Raw genomic sequence first — 23,436 nt, forward strand, 5'->3', positions numbered from 1 at the left:
GGGATGATACTGACACTATTATTGGTGGAGCTAGTCAGTGCTTCTTTGGGGGAGAGCAGAATGGCAAAATTTCTTCAATAAGCAATTATTAGGGGGCTATTGTTTAAGAAACTGTCTCTTGATGCAGATAATCTTGACAATAATTGCCCTGTCTCACCTTCCTTTTTTGGGAAAGATTACTGTGAAGGTTTTGGCCAAACAGATTTGCCAATACCCGGAGTATTCTGATACCATGGAATCCTTCAAAGTGGTTTTAGATGTGGCTAAGTTACGGAGGCAACTCTGAGGATTTTCCTCCTGGCAATAGACGAAGATGAAATATCTGTGGAGACTGTGGAGTCAGGTAGAGAAAAGTCAATGGGACATATGTTTTTAACTCACTTTTGAAAATCCCATCCTCTATTCCAGGGGTGGGCAAATGATTTGGCCTGACGGCCACATCTGAGTATGGAAGTTGTATGGCGGGCCATGAATGCTCATGAAATTGGGGGTTGGGGTGTGGGAGGGGGTGAGGACTCTGGCTAGGGGTGCGGGCTCTGGGGTGGAACCAGAAATGAGGAGTTCAGGGTGCAGGAGGGGGCTCCGGGCTGGGGCAGGGGTGCGGGTGGGGGGGGTGAAGGCTCCAGCTGGGGGTGCAGGAGGGTGGGACCGAGGGGATCAGAGAGCAGGAGGGGATCAGAGCTAGGGCAGAAGGGTCGGGGCACTGGAAGGGGTCAGGAGTGTAGGCTCTGGGCAGCGCTTACCTCAAGCAGCTCCGTGAAACAGCAGCATGTCTCCCCTATGGCTCCTACGTGGAGGTGCAGCCAGGAGGCTCTGCGAGTTGCCCCATCTGCAGGCGCTGCCCCTGCAGCTCCCATTGGCTGTGGTTGCCGGCCAATGAGAGCTGCGGAGGCGGTGCTTGGGGAGGGGGCAGTGTGTGGAGCCCCCTGGCTGCCCCTACACGTAGGAGCCGGAGGAGGGACATGCTGCTGCTGCCGCCATGAGCAGCGTGGAGCCACGACACATGTGGAGTGGAGCAAGCCCTGGACCCTGCTCCCCGGCAGGAGCTCGAGGGCCGGATTTAAATGTATGAAGGGCTGCATCTGGCCCCCGGGCCGTAGTTTGCCCACCACTGCTCTATTCCCTTCTCTCAGAGAAGGCCCAGATAATACACTGGGCAATTGTTCCTCTGTCCCAAGCATTCTCTTGCATGGGGTGCTGAAGATTCTAGCCTGTTAGGTTTCCTGTTCAATGTACAAGTAAAATCACTCCTATAGCAAGAAGGTTTGCGCTGCGATGACACCAAACTGCTAATTACACTCAGTCCGTCTTTTTAATATCAGACCTCAACAGGGCATTGGCTCAGCTCTCTCAGCGTATGTCTGAGATTGGGTCCTTGATGAGGCTCAATTCACAGAAGATGGTGGCTGACTGGAGGAAACATCCAGGAGATGACAGAGTTGATTTCTTGAAAGAGAGGGGATTTGCTCACCTTTTGTCATAAAGACACAAACTGGGTGGGTGAAGCCCCGTTTGATCTCTGACTGCTTTTATAAGGCCAGGTAACAGCTATGGTCAGAAGTACTAATTGTCATCTACTTTCTGAGACAGTTTTTTCCATTCTGATGCAGACCTTGCCATGATGATCCATGAGTATGTCATCTCTAGAATCGATTATTTATCAACAAAGCTTCCCTTAACTCTTTCTCTCAGATTTCATCCAATATGAAACGTGGCTGCCCACTTAGTGGTGCTTCTCACTGGCTTCAAATTTGCTTCTGGATGCAATTGACAGCAATGGTTTGGTTGTTTTCAAACTGTGATCAGTGTAACGCCAGTTATCGGGGGGGGGGGTGTGTGTGACAGGACGACACACCTGACAAATGAAACATTATCAGAACCAAGCAGTAGAGAACTGTTGGGCTTGGGGAGAGAGGATATTTGCTATCTTACAAAACAGTAACCAAGATAATGAGGAGGTTAAACCAGTGGTCTGCATGGCTTGGGTCGGAGTCCTGGTTACCTGAGTGACTACCCATCCTTACATTATATTATGGCAGCTGAGATCAGCTGAGGCACTTGAGCTAACAATCCCCTTGATTTAAAGACTAAAGACATGGTATTTTCAATGAGGGAACCTCTACACTGCTCACTTCTCCCCCAGGTTGGTTTGACAAGAGTACAAGGCCAATATAATCAGCCGTGCTTTTGCCAAACACTATATTTGGGAGGATATTCAAGGTTTCTCTTTTTTGAGGGGGAAGGAAATGGTCTTATTGACATAAAGTTCTGTTATTGTATTTAACAATAAACATGCCTTCAGTGAATTCACCCATGCTTTTATAAAAGCAAAGTATATTTAATACCCATAAACCATAATATTGAGAATTTTGAAGCATGAATTTGGGATTAATCTAAAATCTGATTGGTGCCCAGGCTAAGTGAAAATTTTGGTGGGATCCTACTGTTTACAATCAAAGTGCTCTCAGCTGCAGATCTTTAAGGAGGGTTTTATTTGCTATGCATTTTCTGATGGTACCTAAATACAGATGACTATTTACACGAATTTTCGTGATAGTCACATTAAACAACTTCTTCTTAATAAAACTCTATCCTAGATTAAGTAGAGCACAGAATTAAGTTCTGCTTTCCTATTGCATGCTAACTGATTTTTATCTGCTAGGAAACAAAAATTGGGTATTAAAAGCACCATGTTGTTCACTGCTTTCTGGAGCACTCAGAGTTTCACTTCTCTAATGATGCTTCTACATTTTTTGAAGAAATTGAGCCAGTCGTGATCCTTCCTCATATCTCTAACCATTTTCATTCCAAAACTTATTATTACCCTATCGCAGGTGTGTGAAGGCACCCATTTTTTCCAATGAAATTAAATGCTAATTTATATTACATGCCATGACCACAGCCTTGGAGTCATCCAAATATGAAACTAACTCTGGTGTTTTATTATAACCTCTTGTTCCTCTAAAAGTAAATTCCATTACTGAATTTATATGGCATATTTTAAATCTGTGTGTACCACTTTCTGTAAGTGACATTTTGGAATGAACAAATATTAAAACATTATGAAATAGTTCCAGGATTTTGAACAGACCACTGATGTATTCAGAAATTAAAAGCTGCTGTTTGAACTCCATAAAGCATCAAAAGAACAAATAATTGACAGATGCTGGTAGCTAATTAGAAAAATAAGGGTTGTATAAAATCAAGCAAACTTTTGGCGGCTAGCTGTACTTTTGTGTATAATTATTAAATACAAATACATATACACACAGAATACCAATTTGTAATCACAACTGATATATATTATATTGCATATAATTTTTACCTTATCTTGATTATGAACCTTAGAAGTTATGCTTGTATCAGTAAAAATATTCTAAACCAGACTAGCCTGAAGAAGCATTTTGATTGCCTAATTTAACTTTGTAAAGGAGTAGTAAATCTTATAGTTGGTCTCTGTAAACCTCACAGCTGGAACATTCTAACACTACCTTGCCGTTTCCAGTGATCAAAGTAAGTTACTTTATATATCAAACTAAGAATTTCATAATGGAAATAATGCAACATCAGGGGGTGCAGTTACCATGAAATAATTACACTCCTGGGAGATTACAGATAAGGCTGTACCCCAGGGGTGTGATTATCCCATGATAACCACATCCACTGAAATTGCCTTATTGCAAAAATAATCTCTATTCACTGGTGAAATATTATTCAATAGGTGATTTTTTTTAAAGTTTTTAAGCTCTTTTTTTTTTAATCTTGAATCACCAACTGAGTATGTACAATGGTCTGTACACAAAGAAAAATAAAATGAAACTAACTTAGTACTGGGTTATTGTTTTCTTGTTTGCTGCAGTGTAGCCCTACATTTTGGATCTTGAGAAACAGCTGTCTCCCCTCACAGACCAGGACTCTGATTAGCAGTAGACATGTGCTTTAATCTGTATAGGCCCAATCCTGCACCAATTCCACATGTGAAATCCTCACTCAAGTCAATGGGAAGTCCGTACATGGAGCAGATATGGTATCCAGTCCGAAAGAGCAATGCAAGTCTGTTTATATGTAAAGAGCAAGATAAGTCCAATAAGTGGTATGTTCCTTAACATACCACTACCAAAGGCCCAAATGTTTTTTTGTTAACTATTAAAACAATTTCAGTTTTTACTAGAGCGATAGTTATTGTTGTTGAATTGCAACTTAATACGTCACACTTGCATAGTGCTTCTCATGTACAAAATGTTTTCCAAACATTATTGAATCAGTCCTCACAACACCACTATGAGCTAGGTAAATAGGATCCCAGTTCTATATCGATGGGGAAACTGAAGCAAAGATTTTAAATGACTTGACCACATAGTCATAATCTCCTTTTCATTCACTTGCAACTCGAAAATTCTCTTTGAGGCTGAAAATAGTCTCAGCCTAGAGGAGAAGCTTTTTAGGGTTTTACTGTGAAGGGGCAGCTGGGGCGGAGGATTGGGGATGAGATGTGAAATTCCCATTCACCTATTTTGGGGATGGGGCAGAGGAAACAATTAAAAAAAAAAAAAAGAAAAAGTTAACACTGTACAAAATACCTAAAACGAAAACCAGAAATTTCTCATGAGCCTGTTTAGACATAAGAATATAAGAATGGCCATACTGGGTCAGACCAATGGTCCATCTAGCTCAATGTCCTGTCTTCTGACAGTGGCCGGCACCTGACGGTTCAGAGGGAACGAACAGAACATGGCAATTATCGAGTGATCCATCCCACCACACAGTCCCACCTAAACTAATTAATGGTAAAACCATTTTGTTGCGCGCTCAACAAAAAGCAACATTCTAGAAAAGTTATTTATACACACACACAAAATTCAGTACAGGCAATTAAAAGTTACATGCACTGTCCTTAAACATCTAAAGAACAAAGTGAGGAGGATTTTAAAAAGAAACTTCTAGCAGCAGACTACCCTAAAATTGTCAACAAGACATCAGAAATAGCTGAAATGTGAGAAATTATGCTTGACAGCAGATCATCATGAAGTATAGCATTTATAGTTCTGCTCATCTCCTTGCCTCAGTCTCTTCAACAAGATCCACCCAGCACCGCCTGATGAAAATTTTTGCAGTATTTAAATTGTAAATAAATAATTTTGGCTTTCAGTGAGATTTAGAAGCATTAGACACTTTTCAAAATTTTACCCTTAGACTTTATCAGACATAGAACTAACATTTCAAAGAACATGATATTTGAAACAAAAACAGACAGTCCTCCATTAAAGCTGAGGGGCATCTTAACATGGTAGTCTAGTCATCAAATACTCATCTCTGCTTGGTTTCCCAATAAGGACAAACCTTTGAGCAAGTGCAGTGTTCAAAATTTCTCTTAAATAAGGCAAGCACCATCACTATGTCCATCCGGTAAAAGTTTGGTAGTGATATATTGCTACCACTTTATCTGACACAGCTGGCCTGGAAAGGAAATATTTGTCCTGTGTTTAAGAGCCCTTATACTCTGCAGAACTTTAAAGACTTTAGGACTAGGTTATAACATGATTGATTTCATACACAGCAACATGATTATCACATGGTTGCTAATCATGTGGTTGTAGTATATTTCAACCCTTCTTCTGAGCAGGCTGTAAACAGATTAACACTACTGATCTACTTGATAGACAGGACAAGGCAGGGCATCGCTTGTCTTCCCATAAACCCAAGGTACGTCTACATTTGAGCTGGGAGGTGCATTTCCCAGCGCATGTAGATTTACACAATCTAGCTCTGCTGCAAACTGGTGGAGAGGGGACTTAAACTGGGAGTCTCCTGCCTCCCATGTGAGTGCTAACCCACCAGGCTACAGAGTGACACTAGTATTTTCTCTCTTTGGCCCAATGATTCTTTCATTATTTATTCAAAGTGCAAGAGCTTCAACGTGGGGCCAGAGACCAAGTATGACAGTAACTCTAGCCGGTGGTTAGAGCACTCAGCAGGGAGGCAGGGGACACAGAATCTACTTTGCCTGCTCCAAATACTTATTTTATGTTTTTAATTATTTACCCAGAGGGGAACAGCTTCAACAGAAGAGACTGAGAACTGAGTAAGGGTCTCAAGTTGCAGTGGGGGAGGTTTAGGTTGGATATTAGGAAAAACTTTTTCACTAGGAGGGTGGTGAAGCACTGGAATGCGTTACCTAAGGTGGTGGTGGAATCTCCTTCCTTTGAGATTTTTAAGATCAGGCTTCACAAAGCCTTGGCTGGGATAATTTAGTTGGGGATTGGTCCTGCTTTGAGCAGGGGGTTGGACTAGGTGACCTCCTGAGGTCCCTTCCAACCCTGATATTCTATGATCTTATACAGTGGCTAGGACACTGACCCGAGAGGTGGCAGATCCTCGTTCAAAACCCTCCTCCCCTTCAGATGGAGGGCAAACTTGCACCAAGAGTCTCCCCATTCCAAGTGGCACCTTAGAGACTAACAAATTTATTTGAGCATAAGCTTTCGTGAGCTACAGCTCACTTCATTGGATGCATTCAGTGGAAAATACAGTGGGAAGATTTATATATATATTACACACACACACACACACACATATATATATATAAAAAAATGTGTATATAAATCTTCCCACTGAATGCATCCGATGAAGTGAGCTATAGCTCACGAAAGCTTATGCTCAAATAAATTTGTTAATCTCTAAGGTACCCAAGTCCTCCTTTTCTTTTTGCGGATACAGACTAACATGGCTGCTACTCTGAAACCCATTCCAAGTGTGTACATAACTTTTAGCTCAGTGGTTAGGGAAGGAGGTCCTCCGCCTCTTCCTTCCCTGGCTTTTTGTATAAGCTTCTCTGTAAGATCCAATCAGATAGACAAGGTCTGAGCACATTTACTGGATCAGGAATTGCAGGCACATTAGGAAAAGCAATGCGTATCTTCCCCTGGTTCACGCATCACTCTGAATCTTAGACGCCTGGCATGGGGCTGCAGTGTGCGTGCTCAGAGGCAGATGCACAGGCACTTAGGGAACTTTTACTGCAAAAATTTGGGCACCAGGTGAGTTTACAGAATTTGAAGGTAGGTAAGTGGAGGCTTTGCGAATCCCAGCAGGGCCTGATTCTGGGATTTAGGCACCTAAAGCAGTAGTTAGGTGTTTAAGTCCTTCTGTGAATCTAGTCCCTGGTGTCTAGAACAATGGTCCGCACATGCAGCTCTCTCTGTGTTATTTGGGCTGCTTCCACACAATCAATCAATTTTTATATATAGATACACACACACACACACAGACCCTGTATGGCGCTGAGGATGTCACATGGGCCGCAGCTGTGTGCTGATTGGGCCGCAAGCAGCCCATGTGTTGAGAACAACTGGTCTAGAACTTTACAAAATCTCGGTATTAACATCCCCCACCCACAAAATCCCATCCCACATCACAATTCTCATTTAGGGCTGGGGTTAACAGCCAAAACAAATGGAAGTGCTTTGGATTATTTGTGTTTTATATGGATTTCTGCCAGCTTTCTAAAATTATACATAGAGAACATTTATTTGCTGTGTACTGAAAAGTCACAAGCACTTGGATTTTTAACTAATGCTCTCTTCATTAATTTTTCAGATGATATAAAGAAAGTAGTGACAGGATGTATTGAGCACCTGCATTTGTGGGAAGAAAGAGGAATCAAAGAGGACACCGAAATTACGTGCCTGGGCAGCAGGAAAGACAGTACAATTGTCAACAGATAGGCAAGGACTAGCAGAGGAAAAAAAGTAAGCAAACCAATGGGGAAAAACAGCAACTGTCATGGATTCCAGTTTAGCCCATGTATGTACACTAGTAATTAACCATTTAGAGACTGTATTAAAGCTACAGAGCATATAACTAGTGATATCAAATACAAAGACTCAAGAATTCAAGAATCAGGAAATTCATTGATGGTCACTCATAGCAACTAACTTAAGCGCCATTTGCATATGTAGGTGTAAAGCATTCCTTCTCTATTATGGACAAGGAAAGCCCAGAATGCAGTAGAAACCAGGTGTATTCGTCTGTGGATGGGAGATGGACAAATGTTTGGGGCACAGGGAAAAATACAGGGAATCAATCAGGGGATCTGCAACCCGTGTGTTGCAAATAATTAGGGCTGTCGATTAATCGCAGTTTTAATCACACTGTTAAACAATAGAATACCAATTGAAATTTATTAAATATTTTGGATGTTTTTTCTACATTTTCATATATATTTTATTCTGTGTTGTAATTGAAATCAAAGTGTATATTATTTTTGATTAAATATTTGCGCTGTAAAAATGATAAATAAATAGTATTTTTCAATTCACCTCATACAAGTACTGTAGTGCAATCTCTGTTGTGAAAGTGCAACTTACAAATGTAGATTTTTTTTGGTTACCTAACTGCACTCAAAAACAAAACAATGTAAAACTTCAGAGCCTACAAATCCACCCAGTCCTACTTCTTGTTCAGCCAATCGTGAAGACAAACAAGTTTGTTTACATTTACGGGAGATAATGCTGCCCACTTCTTATTAACAATGTCACCAGAAAGCAAGAACAGGTATTTGCATGGCACTTTTGTAGCTGGCATTGCAACGTATTTGCATACCAGATATGTTAAACATTCATATGCTCCCCTTCATGCTTCGGCCACCATTCCAAAGGACCTGCTTCCTTGTTGTAGCATGTGCAGATACAGGAAGCAATCCATGATAAAATTATCTGGGCCAAAACTGGAAGGCCTTTCATCTTATCTGCAATGGCTAGACACAGCTGACTAAATATTCGAAAAGTCCTTTCTATGTAAAAGGCTAATTCATGCCTACCATCCAGACAGTAGAGTCTCCGTCCGTCCCTATTAGCATGTGGTTTTGGATAGACGACCGGTAGGAAGATATCCTGGTTACTAGGGAATTGCGAGACCACCTTTGGCAGGAAGGCCGGGTGTGGTCACAGCTGAAACTTGTCCTTGAAGAAGACCGTGTAAGGTGGCTCCAAAGTAAGGGCTCAAATCTCTGAGATCCTTCTGGCAGAAGTAATGGCCACTAAGAAGGCCACTTTCCATGACAGGTAGAGCAGTGAGCACATTGCCAGCAGTTCAAATGGAGATCCTGTTAGACTTACAAGCAGCAAGCTGAGGTCACAATGAGGGAGTGGCTGAGTACCTGGGGGTATAATCACTCCAAGGCCCTTAAGAAAATGACCACAGATCGATTTTGAGAAGACAGACCGGCTGCTCACCCATGAGTGAAAAGCCGAGACTGGACCCTAATAGATGAAACTGTTAGCTGTTTCAAGTGTACTAAATAATCTAGAATGAAAGGTAGCATTGACTGTGTAGGCAAAACCCCTTTCTGTGCAGACCATATTGAGAATACTTTGCCAGGAAAGTGGATGGTTTTCTGCTCCCTAACAGCACCTCGCGAATAGGCCTGGAGCATGCTAGTTGTGCAAGGTTCAGCCATGGAGCTTCCAAGCTGTGAGTGAAAGGGACTCTAGGTTTAGATGACACAGGTAGCTGTAGTCCTGGGAGATCAGTTCTGGAAACAGAGAAAGGGAGATTGCCGGTTCCACTGAGAGGTCCAGGAGGGTGATGAACCAGTGCTGACAGGGCCAGACCAGGCCAATCAGGTTAAGATGCAACCCATCCCTTCTGACCTTCAGCAGTACCTTGTGTATGAAGGGAAAGGGAGAGAATGCAAAGAAGAGATGGCCCTTCCAAGGGAGGAGAAAGACATCTGTGAGCAAGCCCAGGCTGTGACCGAGGCAGGAGCAGAACTGAAGACACTCCTTGTTGTGCTTCGTCACAAACAGATCTAGCTAGGAAGTCCCCCACTTCTGGAAAATGCCTTTCACAACATCTGGATGGATGGACCATTCATGGTGGTTGGAGAAGGATCTGCTAGATGATCTGTTAGCTTGTTCTTCAACCCTGCGAGATAGGAGGCTTCGAGGTGGAGTAAGTGGGTTTTGCAGAATTCCCACAGTCAAAGAGCTTCCTGGCATAGGAGAGAGGAGTGCACGCCACCCTGCCTGTTTATATAAAACACTGCTGTCATGTTGTCTGTAAGGACTGACACACACTTGCCCTGCAAGTGGGATTGAAACACCTGGCAGGCTAGGCACAATGATCTGAGTTTCCTCATGTTGATATGTTGAGGGAGCTCTTCTGGAGACCGGAGGACCTGAGGGACCCCAAGTGAGTCCCCCATCCCATTGCCAACAAGTCTGTAATGAGATACATTGATGGTTGGCGGCTCAAGAATGGGACTCCTGTACATACTGCCCACAGGTCCAGCCAGCAAAGAAGGGTGATGATCCCGAAGGGGGAAGTGAGACCACCATGTCCAAATGGTTTCAGCCTGGCGCATATACCGATGCCAGCCAAGTCTGAAGAGATATGAGCCGTAATCTTGCATGTTGCATTACATAGGAACATGATGCCACAGGCCCCAGAGCATCAGGCAGTTTCTTCCTGTGGTAATGGGGTGATTTTCAGGCTCTCTCTGAGCACCCCTAACAGCTTGGGATCAGGTTTCTGGGAGGAAGGCTCTGGCCTGGACCGAGTTGAGGATTGACCCGATTAATTCCATCCTTTGAACCAGGGAGAAGGTACACTTCTGCATATTTATCAAGAGCCCCAGGTCCTGGAAAGTTGATTAACTTTACATTTGCCTCCACTTAGGCCTTAGTCTGACCTCTGAACAGCAAGTCATTGAAGTAAAGGTAGACCTGAACCCCCTGCCTCCTCTGGAAGGCTGCGATGACTGCCATTCACTTTCTGAACATACGAGGGACCGCTGACAAGCCGAATGGGAGAACAGAAAATTGATCGTGCACGTGGTTCACGATGAATCACAGGAACCGTCTGTGAACCTGAAAAATTGAAACGTGAGAATAAGTGTCCTTCAAATCAAGGGTGGAGTACAAGTTCCCTGGATCCAGAAAAGAGATAATGGAGGCCAAGGAGACCATGCAAAATTTCAACTTCTTCATTAAGCTGTTGAGGTTCTGCATGTCCAGGTTCAGTCTGAGATCGCCATTGGCTTTCAGGATTAGGAAACAACGGAAGCAGAACCCCAAGCCCCTTAACTCCGGTGGAACCTTCTCCACTGCTCCTGCCCTTAGGAGTGACTGTACCTCCTGGGCTAGACATTGCTCTTGAGAAGGGTGCCTAAAGAGGGAGAGAGAGGGAAGGTGGAAAGGAGGGGAACAACTGAGTTGAAGGGTGTATTCCAGTGCTATTGTGCGTAGCACCGAGCAATCTGAGGTAATACAAGCCCTCGCCTGATAGAAGTGGGACAGCTGGTCCACACAAATTAGGGAAATTGGATCCAAATGTCCTGGTACATCACCACCAAACATTCCATCAAAAGGCCTGCTTAGACCCTGCCAATTACCCTAGGGGGTGCAGGCATGGAGGCTGACATGGACTGGGATGGAGGCCTCCTTTTATAGCCTCTACTTTCTCTTATTGTAGTCTTGTCTTGACTGTGGCAGGTAGAAGCAAGCCACCAGTTGGGGCTTATAATGTTCCTAGAAGGAGCTGGAGTATGTAACACTAGGGATTTCAGGGTGGCTTGAGTCTTCAGATTATGTAGCTTGACATCTGTTTGCTCCGAGAAGAGTGATGTGCCTTCAAAGGGAAGGTCCGGCAATGTCTGCTGCACCTCATAGGGTAACAGAGGACTGAAGCCATGAGTTTTTCCTCATAACTACAGCTGAAGCCATGGATCAGGTTGCAGAGTCAGCTGTGTCCAAGGCTGCCTGAAGGGACACCCTTGCCACCAATTTTCCTTTCTCAACTAGGGCCGAGAATTCACCCCTGGACTCCTGTGGCAATAGTTCCTTAAATTTTGCCATTGCGTTTCAGGAAATAAAATCATAATGGGTCAGGAGCACTTGCTAGTTCACGATCCTGAGCTGGAGGCCAACAGTTGAGTAGACCCTTCCTGCCAAAAAGATCTAGATTTCTGCATCTTTGGTGTTGGGAGTTGGCCCTTGCTGCTCCCGCTCATTAGCTGCTGAAACCACCAGCAAATCCGGTGAAGGATGAGTGTACAGAAATTCATACCCTTGAGTGGGAACAAAGTACTGTACTTTTTCTCCATCCTCTTCGCTGTTGGTTGCAGGGATCTGCCATAAGGCTTTGATGGGGTCCAAAATGGCTTCATTGAAGGGCAAATGGCACTAGAATGTCCACCAGGGCATGGGAGGATTCTGTGATCTCCTCCACCTGGATCCCCAGGTTTTGAGCTCCCCTCTTGAGGAACTCCTGATGCACCCTATAATCATCTTGGGAGGGCACTACACTTGTTCCTGAAACCGCCTCATCAGGAGAGGAGGAGGAAGCAGCCTACACAGACAAGGAGCATTGTTCCTCGCCCTCTGCACCGGATGGGTCTTCAGTGCCAGGATTTCAAATTTGGCACCAGGCTTGGTACTGGGGCCCGGTCCCTGTTCTAAGGGAGATGGTGGTGGAGCTCTAGATTCTGATAAAACAGAGTAGAACCTTCTGGACTGTGATCCCTGGACTGGTGGAAAAGTCCGGGGGTTCCAAAACAGCCACTGTAGTGGCATCTGCCACTGCACTGGTGGCCAGGCCACCAGTGGAATGCTTTGGCACCTGTCGACCACTGGGGAACACCTCTGCCTCCGAGTCTGACTCCGAAGAGTCACTTCTTGGCAACCAGGGTGGAGTAGCACTGACCGGTGCTGGCGAGCAGTGCCAGGAGGGAGGAGATCGGTGCTGTGTCATCATAGGAGGTTTCCCTTTTGATGGCGCCTGGGGTCTTGGTGCCACGTGGCTCTTATCTCTGGTGCCACCGCTGATAGCTCCAGAATGGCAGAGGATGGAGGTACCGGGAGTGACCGTGATTCCCTCGCTGACTCAAATGCCTCTGGTGTGAATGGTAATGCCAGAGTATTTGCACTGTGATGGCTCTCTCTTGGTGGAGAGTCCAAAGGTGCTGAACTTAATGGCACCCTTCCAGGGGCCAGAGTCAATGGTACTGTCCACACAGCTAGTATCTCTGAGTGGCCCGGCATAGGTCGCACTCTGCCTAGCATCTCTGTGTCGAACAGACCTTGGGGTTGGGGATCGCCTGCAGTCAGTTTTCCTCTGCTTGTTTCTCAAGAAGTGTGCTGAGAATCCATGTAGGAGTGGTTTTCTTTGGCACCAGGGTGACTGTTGGTGCTAGGAGTCTCGGGAAACAGAAGAGTCCTTCCTTGGCACGGGAGAAGCAGAACTGTGCTCAGTCTCTCTTAGAGCTGCTGGGGTGCTTCTTACTGAAGCCAAAGTACTCCGGTGCCGAGTTGGCCTGGCTTGGCCCCGAGGAGCCTCCATGAGGAAGAACTTGAGTCTGATGTCTCTGTCCTTCTCAGTACAGGGCCTGAACCCCTTGCAGATCCTGCAACACTCCTGCATGTGGGCCTCCCCCAGACAGTGACCCCCATTCCAGCTGCCTCAACTAACAGGCATGGGCTTATGGCATGACACACACAGCTTAAACCCCAGAAACTGTGGCATGCCCTGGTGCTGTGGAAGGGCTAACCCCGCAAAGCGGGGTCCGCTAACTAAAACTTAACCACTACAAATAACTATATACAGTAATAGAAACAAAGTCCACAGAGATGTACTTGCGGGAAAACGCAAGGACGAGCTCAAGTGCCAACAACTGTTATGGGCAGTAAAAAGGAATTTAGCAGGGCCCTTTATACCATCCATGTGAGAGCACAACTCCAGGGGGCACCAGAGACAACCTGATGGATACCACTAAGGGAAAAATCTTTCTGGGACGAGCACATACCTACATTGGAATGGACATGAGCAAGCACTCAAAGAAGGTTAAATCTGCTACTGCATAGATTCATGAACCAAACTCACTTTCTTCTTAGGGAGGTTCAGCAGCAAGGGCTACTGCAGCTCTGAGGCTACCGTAATAGCTGGATTGTAGCTCTACAGTGGTGGCTCTGCTACTATGGGGAAAAGCAATTACTTTCTCCCAGATCTCAATTATTTGGGCTATGCCCTGAGCTCAGGATTTGGTTCGTATTATCCTGTTTTTCTTGTATACAGCATTAGCTTTAATACACTGGTACATGTGCAATGTGACTGAATTATGGCTGCTGTGGGACTAGATGAATTTCTTAACTTCTGTAATTTATCTTTCACATTAAATGTTGCATTTACATAGAGGGAATTTTCAAAAATGCTCCAGGAAGGCCTAATTCTCCCCCTATTAAATTAATGGGAACAGAATTAAACCAATGCTGAGAGCCTCTGAAAATCCCAACTATAGTGCTTTGCATTTAATTTCCTTTAAAAAAAAAAAAAAAAAAGTAAAAGTACCACTGTGTCTTATATTTAATTCAAGAGATCACACATGCAAACAAATTTAAAATATGCACTCTAGATTTGCCCCAAACCTGACCAGTCATCCCTCTACACTCGCTCCTATTTTAAAAAGGCATCAGGAGTTGCTCAGGATCACACACTTTCTTTTCGGGTCTAAAGCTGAAAATTTCAAGAAGTGATTGTACTAGAAGGTGCTTAGCTTCAGAGCACACAAACTGTGGAATTTATAGTGCTTATGTTCAAACAGAAGGTATGTCAGATGTACTAAATCCCTTTCACTATGCTCTTAGCAGTTGCTTGGGAAGATGCCCTGGGGACCGGTACCTGACTAGGAAAAGGCCTGGCACACTCAGAGATTACTTAGGGTTGATGAAAAACTAGTTAGGTTTTCAACAAACAGACACTGAAAAGTGGCCTTGGTGCAGTTATGAATGGGAAGACGAATAAGTACAATACGATGTGTGAGAACGCTTATTTACAAGTGTTTTTTAATTTCACAAGAGAGTATTTGAGGATTATATGTGTCAAGATTGATTTCAGCACAAATTGAATTTTCTGAGTATAAAAGCATGTCTCACTAATAATAGCTGTAAAGTATATTTCCCCACCCCCCTACACCAGTAAAAATCTTTCCAATCAAAATTTCTTCTAAGCTGTAAACAACATTATAAGCCATTGAATACAGAGGCTCAGAAAGACTGCCATCTCATCTACAACTATACAGTTGCTATTATGATGGTATGATCTTCTGACAGTGCTTAAAAGCAAAGCAGCATGATATACTGTTTCTTGAAGTAAAGCTTTATGGCACTTCCCTTCAATAAAGGAACATCAAATAACTTTTTGAATTAGTCCCTTTAGATAAGGCAGATCGTCAATAGGCGGACTATGCAAAAAGAACTAATAGTTATTACATGAAAGTGACATAGTTTAGCTTCTATCCTTGGCCTCTCTGCTCAGAAAGTTAACCAGGGTGCCAATTGTAATGGCGTTCCCAAAGAAATGACTTGAGAATACATTTCATTCTCAGACTATAAAATTCTCTATAATCTGCAGTGGAATGTGCCACAGCATGAAGACTCCTTCATGTTTTTGTAACACACCTCTTCAGAGCAACTAGAATCACTCTTAGATACTTCATTATGACTATGGAAGTGTCACAGTCGTGGGTCAAATTACTGAAGACAAAAACTGAATTCCACTTCAAGCATTCAAAGTAAATATAGCGTGCTATGTATTAATCACATATGCGTCTGATTAAAGGACAGTATGCTCTAAAAATAAAATGCAGTGTGTTTCTAGTCAACAAGAAAGATGGCAGAGCAAAATCACTCTTCTTGAAGAAGTGAAAACTTAACACGAGGGGAAAATGTGGCATTTAGAAAACTAAGCCTCAATTACTTGTTGATTAATTTATTTAGGCACTTCAGAGATCTAAGAAATTAAGACAAACTATGTCACCAGTATGAATTGGTGTTTCCTACTTCTCATGCCCTTATGGTTTGAGTCTGAATTGTGGTTACTTTATTTTGATGGTCCATTTAACTGATTAGTTTATCAACATGGAAGCATCTTTTTTTCCATTCAGAACTGAAGTAGACATCACAAGGCTGCATCAGAACTAGATGCCTACATAAAGGGGAAAAGCAATGTCACCAGGACAATGTTCAGGGGATTTTACTACTTAGATACTTACTACTTAGATTCCAAAGATCTAATTATCTAAGACATGATCTAGAAATTACAACATTTAGAATTGAGGATTCTTGTTTCCTATTTCATCTACCATTTGAAACATGATGTATCTGTACATTCAACATTTAGATCTAAGAAATGCTTTCAAGATTTATGGTCAGTCCTTTCTGAGACAGACAATTACAAATCATTTTAAATACATTTCTAGTGCCTACCTGATCCATCATTGGAAACTGAACTTGCATTAATTCCAGAAAGACCAAACAAAGGGCATTCTCGGTCAGTGTTTACATGACCCCACTTGTGGCACTTAATACACCTCACATTTCGCACCTGACGAATAAACAGCATAGACATAATTGAGTTAACAGCAGAATTTCATGTCTTCTAGTAATTTGTTATGTTCTTAAGTCTAAGGAGCTGTTTTAACTTACTGAATAAGATACGATTAATGTGAATGTCATGTAGTTAGACAAATATTTGAAATACACCAAAGACTCTCACAAAGGTAAATATAACTTGCCTGGATACCAAATGGCTGATCTCTGATGTTCATGTCATCCTTAGCATATCTGTTACATGCAAAAAGAAACAGATTAAAGTCTTAAGATTAATACAATAAAATAACCAGAAAAGTTTTTCAAACTATCATATACAAAACTACTACAGAACATCTCATTGTTACATGTACAGGATGCATATCTATTCCAAAATCAAAGTAACTCAAACAAAACACACAAGTCGGAGGAACTGCAAATAACTTAAAGGTGTACTTAAGTATTCATACTAAAACAGGTGTTTTCAAATATGCACCCAGAACAAAAACCAAGAGAAAAATAGCTGATTAGAACACACAAACTCCTCTGTTTTAAAAGCTTGACTAACCAGCCATGAGGCCATGACAGAATAAGAGAAACCACCTGCCTGAAAGGTAACAGAAGGAAAGAAAGCCCAACAAAATGGAAACTAGCTCCAAAAAGAGTGGATTTCTATCCAGATAAATAAATAGTTCTTACTTTTCTCGTGGGGCTACTTTCTGCCATTCAAATTTGTACTCAGTCTCTCCCTCTTGCTGTAAAACATAAAATACAAGAATGTTGAAAATCTCACATCAAGTTTGAAAGTTATATTATGTAATTGTAAAGAAAGTGTTAAGAATTGATGTGTTGGATTACCTCTTTGGTTTCTTCTTTGAAGAAAAGAAAAGCATGAAAAAAAATAAGACAAGACATTAATCACAGATATAGGCTGTTGTGGATATCTACATTGAAAGCAGAACATTTTAATGGTTTATAATATTGTAATAGTGCCTTGAAACATAGGTATAACATTTCCTCCCCTCAGACTTTTCAAACTAACACAACAAAGAAGCAGGAGGACATAGCTGAAGTTATATAGCCCTTTTGCAACTTGGTGTTGAGCTCTGCATTCATTAGTAGTAAATACAAGTGAAGTTCAGAGTAACCAAACAACCTAATGTGCCAGTATCCAGGGCCTTGATCCTCCTAACACTTATGCATAAGTTTAACTTCACTACTGTGAGTAGTCTCATAGATTTCCACAGGGCTAAGTATTCTAGTAAAGTCAGGCATGTGCTTATGTGTTTACAGGATTGGGGCCTACATTTTCAATTCTTGAGAAAATATTTAAAAGAAGATTTCATAGTGAATCATTATTACACAAAATGAAATTCATGTTTATCATACAAAGATTTTGACTTAAGGAAAACTCCACTGATACATTACAGTGAGTTAGATACAACAGTTATATAGGCACAGATAGGCACAGATCCTTTAAGATTTAAAGTTTAAGTCAGAGACTCTCAATCTTTCCAGACTACTGTACCCCTTTCAAGAGTCTAATTTGTCTTGTGTACCCACAAGTATCCCAAGTTTCACCTCACTTAAAAAGTGCTTGCTTACAAAATCAGACATAAAAATACAAAAGCATCATAGCATACTATTACTGAAAAATTGCTTACATTCTCACTTTTACCATATAATTATAAAATAAATCAAATCGAATATAAATATTGTACTTACATTTCAGTGTACAGTATATAGAGCACCTGTATGAACTTTTAGTTTGTATTGACTTCGCTAGTGCTTTTTATGTAGCCCGTTGTAAAACTAGTCAAAAGCTACATCAGTTGATGTACCCCCCTGGAAGACCTTTGTGTACCCCCAGGGTATGCATACCCCTGGCTGAGAACCACTGCTTTAAGTAACTATCTGCAAATGCTACAACATTAAGGATTTATTAGATTTTTCTAAATACGTTTTTATTCCTGGATAACTATTCAGCGTCTCTCTGCAGAGGTTGCTCTCTCAATGATACAGTAGAACCTCATTAATTCTCACTTAGCTAACCACAAATCTGATTATTCTTACATAAACTCTATCAGCCTCACTCAACTTTCTAGTAATTGAACAATAGTGCTGTAGTGAGATCTCATATTACTAGTTATCATTACTTTTACAAATATACTCACCTACATTTACTACTAGACTATGAAATAAAATAAATAATTAAACCTAAACTGTACTTGTCAAGATAAATGAACACATTTTGTGACAAAGGACTATTCTTACTTGTTAATTTACAAAATGTGGTAATTCACCATCAGTGTCATTAGTAAGGTTCTGCTGTACTTCCTAGCAGGGGCACAGGTTGCTGACATGAAGAGGAACTAAATCAATCAGTTTTCTCTTTAGAAACCACTGGAAATCAGTTTCATTGTTATTGTAAGTCAAGTTCTAGTTATATTAATTTATTTGGTTAAAAGTACCATAAAAACCAACTAGAAATGTAGTCATTAAAACAAAACAAAATGTTATTTCAGGTACTATGCCTGTCCCTTAGTCCCTTGCTTATTTTTGTAGTTTTACAATAATCGTAACTTAAAAGAAATGTTTCTCACTACAGGGGAAATTAGAAAACAGGGAAAACCTATTGACTATAGCGGGGAGAGAGACAATCCAACTATACACAAAATGCTGTCAGACACACCAAGTAAACTAACACAAAAACTAAAGGAAAACAAAATGTCCTGTATTTCAGAGGTAGTCATTTTAAGGGTTACGTAACAATAGTAAAGCTAAAAGATTACATTTGTGTCTAAGATTGTTTAACTTGACAGTCTTTTTAAAAAACCAGTTTAAGAGCTTTTAAGTTAAATTACAGAACGTACTTTACAACAAGGAAGCTGTCTCATTCCAAGGGCTTCTAATGTGGATTCAGATTCCCTCTGTTCATACTGACAAGATGTGGGCTATTTGTTTATTCTGATTAAATGTTATATGCTTTTTAGCGATGTACTCTCTTGTAATCAGAAGAAAATCTTAGCATGTTACGTTAGACTCATTAAAGTACTACCTTATTCATACTAGACACTCACTTTTAACAACAAAGAAAAAAACTGCTAGTGTTCTATATATCTACCAAACACTATTACAGGCAGATCCTATGAGAAAGGTTGCCTTACACTTCCCATTATAAGACCCTGTTTCAGTCACTTATAACAACTTTCCCAAACTTCAATCATTTGGGTTGAAATTTCCCATGCCAGGTTTCTGCCTCAGGCTGAGATGTTTTTTAAGTTTCAGCAAAAAGCTTAAGGCGTTTCTGAGAACACTATTAGGGTAAAATATGTTGTTTTGCCCAGGATAAAATAAATAAATAAATCTTTACAACCATTTCAGTGAGACGCTCTAGTACCACCATGCTTTGGAGCAAAGGCTTGAAATTTGGCAGGGGAAACAGAGATCATCTTTGTCAGGGATGTACCTTCTGCTGACCTTGTAAAAATATTTTTACTTTAAAAAAAAAAAGTTTCTCATTCCAGAGAACACTGAGAAACAGTTTTCCTGTAGAAACAATAGTATGAGGTCATGTCATAAAAGACTGCATATCTCTTACTGCAAGTGCACAAAAGTTGCCTGGCCAACATTAAGTATGATGTTTCCTAACTTTTGAGCTTGACTTTGCAACCTTAAGGTTAACAACAGTTTTTTATGCGAGTGCACAATATATTTAAATCAAATTTCCCACAAGATGTTAAGAAATCAGAAGTACCTTTCTTTGCTCCTGGTGGGGCCTCATACATAAAATTAAGACCATTCTTGACACGCTCATCACCCATAAGCAATCTAAATTAAAAGAACAGAGTTTAGGACATATCACGGGAAATACAAATTTACATTATTTACTAAAAGAGTTATTTTAAAATAGACATGAAAAGCACACAAGGGAATTGTGACAATAATTCACATTTTTCATTTGTTAGTGTTAATATTACAGATTAAATATTAAAAGAATATAGAGATTGGTCAATGGTTTTGCAGGCACTGCTACATAACACAATACATGAATGTTTCAGAAGATACCTATCTCACTTCTGTGCTAGCAGCATTATGAAAAACAGACCCTGGCTGGTACATTTGCAACACACACATTTGCAGCAATCTTTGGTAACTTGCTGCTCCAAGCAGAGATTGTAGTATTGCATTTATATGAATCAAATGAATACTCATAAAACTTTTGGAGTATTAGTAGAGCAAGCAGAAAAATGATGGTCCAAAACAAAAAGGAAGGACCAAAATCCATATGACCCTTGCTTAAGTAGACTCAAATTTATGAATCACTGTTCAAAATTATGAAAAACTTTTAGGACTATAGGACTTATGGAAACCAGGTGGTGATGCAACTTCAAGTACCTGAATGTGGGCTATTTCTTGATACCATAGAATACAGAGAGGGAGGAAAATTTAGCTTTCATTAATACTACAGAAGTTCTCACCTATTATCATAAGATTCCTGTTCTTTAAGGTATTGTTGCATTAGTTCTTCTTGTTTCTTCTTATCATACGATATTTTCTGTTCTGCCATCCATACCTATTTAAAACACATACTAGTTAAAAATTAAAATGTTAATTTTAAATCTTAAATGTTAATTACCAGTAAGTAAAATCCTATTATAGCATAGATGCACATAAAACAATATAATCTCACAGTCTACTTATATATTAACTAGGGCTGTCAAGTGATTAAAAAAGTAATCGCACTGTTGAATAGAGTACTATTCATTTAAATATTTTTGGATGTTTTCTACATTTTCAAATATATTGATTTCAATTACAACACAGAATACAAAATGTATAGTGCTCACTTTATATTTATTTTTATTACAAATATTTGCACTGTAAAAAACAAAAGAAATAATATTTTTCAATTGACCTACTACATGTACTGTAGTGCAATCTCTTTATCATGAAAGTTGAACTTACAAATGTAGAATTATGTACCATAAAAACCTGCATTCAAAAATAAAACAATGTAAAACTTTAGAGCCTACAAGTCCTTGTTCAGCCAATCGCTCAGACAAACAGGTTTGTTTACATGCAGAAGATAATGCTGCCTGCTTCTTGTTTTCAATGTCACTTGAAAGTGAGCACAGGCTTTTGCATGGCACTGTTGTAGCCAGCGTCACAAGATATTTACGTGCCAGATGCACTGAAGAGTCATATGTCCCTTGATTCTTCAACCACTATTCCAGAGGACATGCGTCCATGCTGACGGCGGTTTCTGCTCGAAAACTATCCAAAACAGTGCAGACTGAAATGTTCATTTTCATCATCTGAGACAGATTGCACCAACAGAAGGTTGATTTTCTTTTTTTGGTGGTTTGGGTTCTGTAGTTTCTGCATCAGAGTGTTATTCTTTTAAGACTTCAGAAAGCATGCTCCACGCCTCGTCCCTCTCAGATTTTAGAAGACATTTCAGATTCTTAAACCTTGGGTTGAGAGCTGTAGCTATCTTAAGAAATTTCACATTGGTATCATCTTTGCATTTTGTCAAATTTGCAGTGAAAGTGTTCTTAAAACGAACAACATGTGCTGGGTCATCATTCAAGACTGTTGGCAGAATGCGGGTAAAACAGAGCAGGAGACAAACAATTCTCTCCCAAGGAGTTCATTCACTAATTTAATTAACGCATTATTTTTTTAAGGAGCGTCATCAGCATGGGAAGCATGTCCTCTGGAACGATGGCCAAAGCATGAAGAGACATACGAATCTTTAGCGCATTTGGCATGTAAATATCTTGCGACGCCTGCTACAACAGTGCCATGCAAACGCCTGTTCTCACTTTCAGGTGACGTAATTAAGAAGTGGGCAGCATTATCTCCTGTAAATGTAAACAAACTTGTTTTTCTGAGCAATTGGTTGAACAGAAGTAGGACTGAGTGGACTTGTAGGCTCTAAAGTTTTACATTGTTTTGTTTGAGTGCAATTATGTAACAAAACTCCCCTACATTTGTAAGTTGCACTTTCATGATAAAGAAACTGCAACAGTATTTGTATGAGGTGAACTGAAAAATACCATTTCTTATCATTTTTACAGTGCAAATATTTGTAATCAAAAATAATATGAAGTAAGCACTTTGTATTCTGTGTTATAACTGATATATTTGAAAATGAAGAAAAACATTCAAAAATATTTAATAAATTTCAATTGGTATTCTATTGTTTAACAGCGTGATTAATAGCAATTAATTTTTTAATCACAATTAAGTTTTTTTAGTTAACTGCGATTAATCGACAGCCCTAATATTAACATGATTAGAATTGTGATTTGCTGCTTCTGATCAAACATCTACAAATGTTCATATAAACAAAATAGAATAAAAGGATGCCTGTACAAAATTATATGCTATAAAATAATGTCCAACTATGTCTGTATATGCAGCAAACCATCATATTGCGAAGTGATGTAGATAAGTGAGGTATCATTCCGAGGTCATTTTTCTACAGATGTGCACATAATCAAAAATAGCTAAAATCAAAAGTTGGACTGTAATAAGATAAGACTTAAGGCATTTTAACCCACAGAAATGAAGCAAATAAGATTAAATGAACTGTATAAGAGGAGAATAAGATGAAGCAATACTACCATAATCCAACTTTAGGTTATTTTCCTCTATGGAGATGCCATAGAAATTATAAAAAATGAATTATCAAATTATAGCTTTATCTCACATGCGGCAGGAGGAGGAAGGTCACCTGGACTGGGATGGGCTGCTGGAAATAAACATCTCAGCAGAGTAGGAAAAACAGTCAGTCCAGAGCTTGCTGCAGTGCTACAACAGCTCTGTGCAGGAGCACTAGAATAGGGGAAGCCAGGGGGTCCATTGCTCCTCCACTTTTTACCAGCCACAAGTGCAAGTGATGGGGGGAGGTGTCAGAGAGGGACAGCTCAAGGGGGCAGGGCCTCAGGGAAAAAGAGCAAAGCAAGGGAGCACAGCTGTGGTTCAGGTGCCCACGGCCCTGTCAATTTTAGGGACCTTCCATCGCCCCTGGCTCTGTGGATCAAGACTGCAGCCTAAATGTAGGTTT

At 40.8% G+C, this 23,436-nt stretch overlaps 1 protein-coding gene across 1 annotated transcript in view; it reads right to left on the bottom strand.

Moving 5' to 3' along the window:
- The window catches only part of CIRSR (corepressor of RBPJ and splicing regulator), a 45,549-nt gene that overhangs the window by 16,112 nt on the left and 6,001 nt on the right, over positions 1-23,436 (bottom strand). Inside the window, exons 2-7 of the mRNA XM_084643586.1 lie at positions 20,843-20,937; positions 20,119-20,192; positions 17,220-17,233; positions 17,061-17,116; positions 16,568-16,616; positions 16,260-16,377 (exon numbers count right to left, since the gene is read on the bottom strand). Of these exons, the coding sequence (XP_084499712.1) occupies positions 16,260-16,377; positions 16,568-16,616; positions 17,061-17,116; positions 17,220-17,233; positions 20,119-20,192; positions 20,843-20,937 (406 nt within the window). The remainder of the gene's footprint in view (positions 1-16,259; positions 16,378-16,567; positions 16,617-17,060; positions 17,117-17,219; positions 17,234-20,118; positions 20,193-20,842; positions 20,938-23,436) is intronic.

This window comes from Lepidochelys olivacea, assembly GCF_965140295.1.
Source record: "Lepidochelys olivacea isolate rLepOli2 genome assembly, chromosome: 11".
Taxonomy (NCBI): domain Eukaryota; kingdom Metazoa; phylum Chordata; order Testudines; family Cheloniidae; genus Lepidochelys; species Lepidochelys olivacea.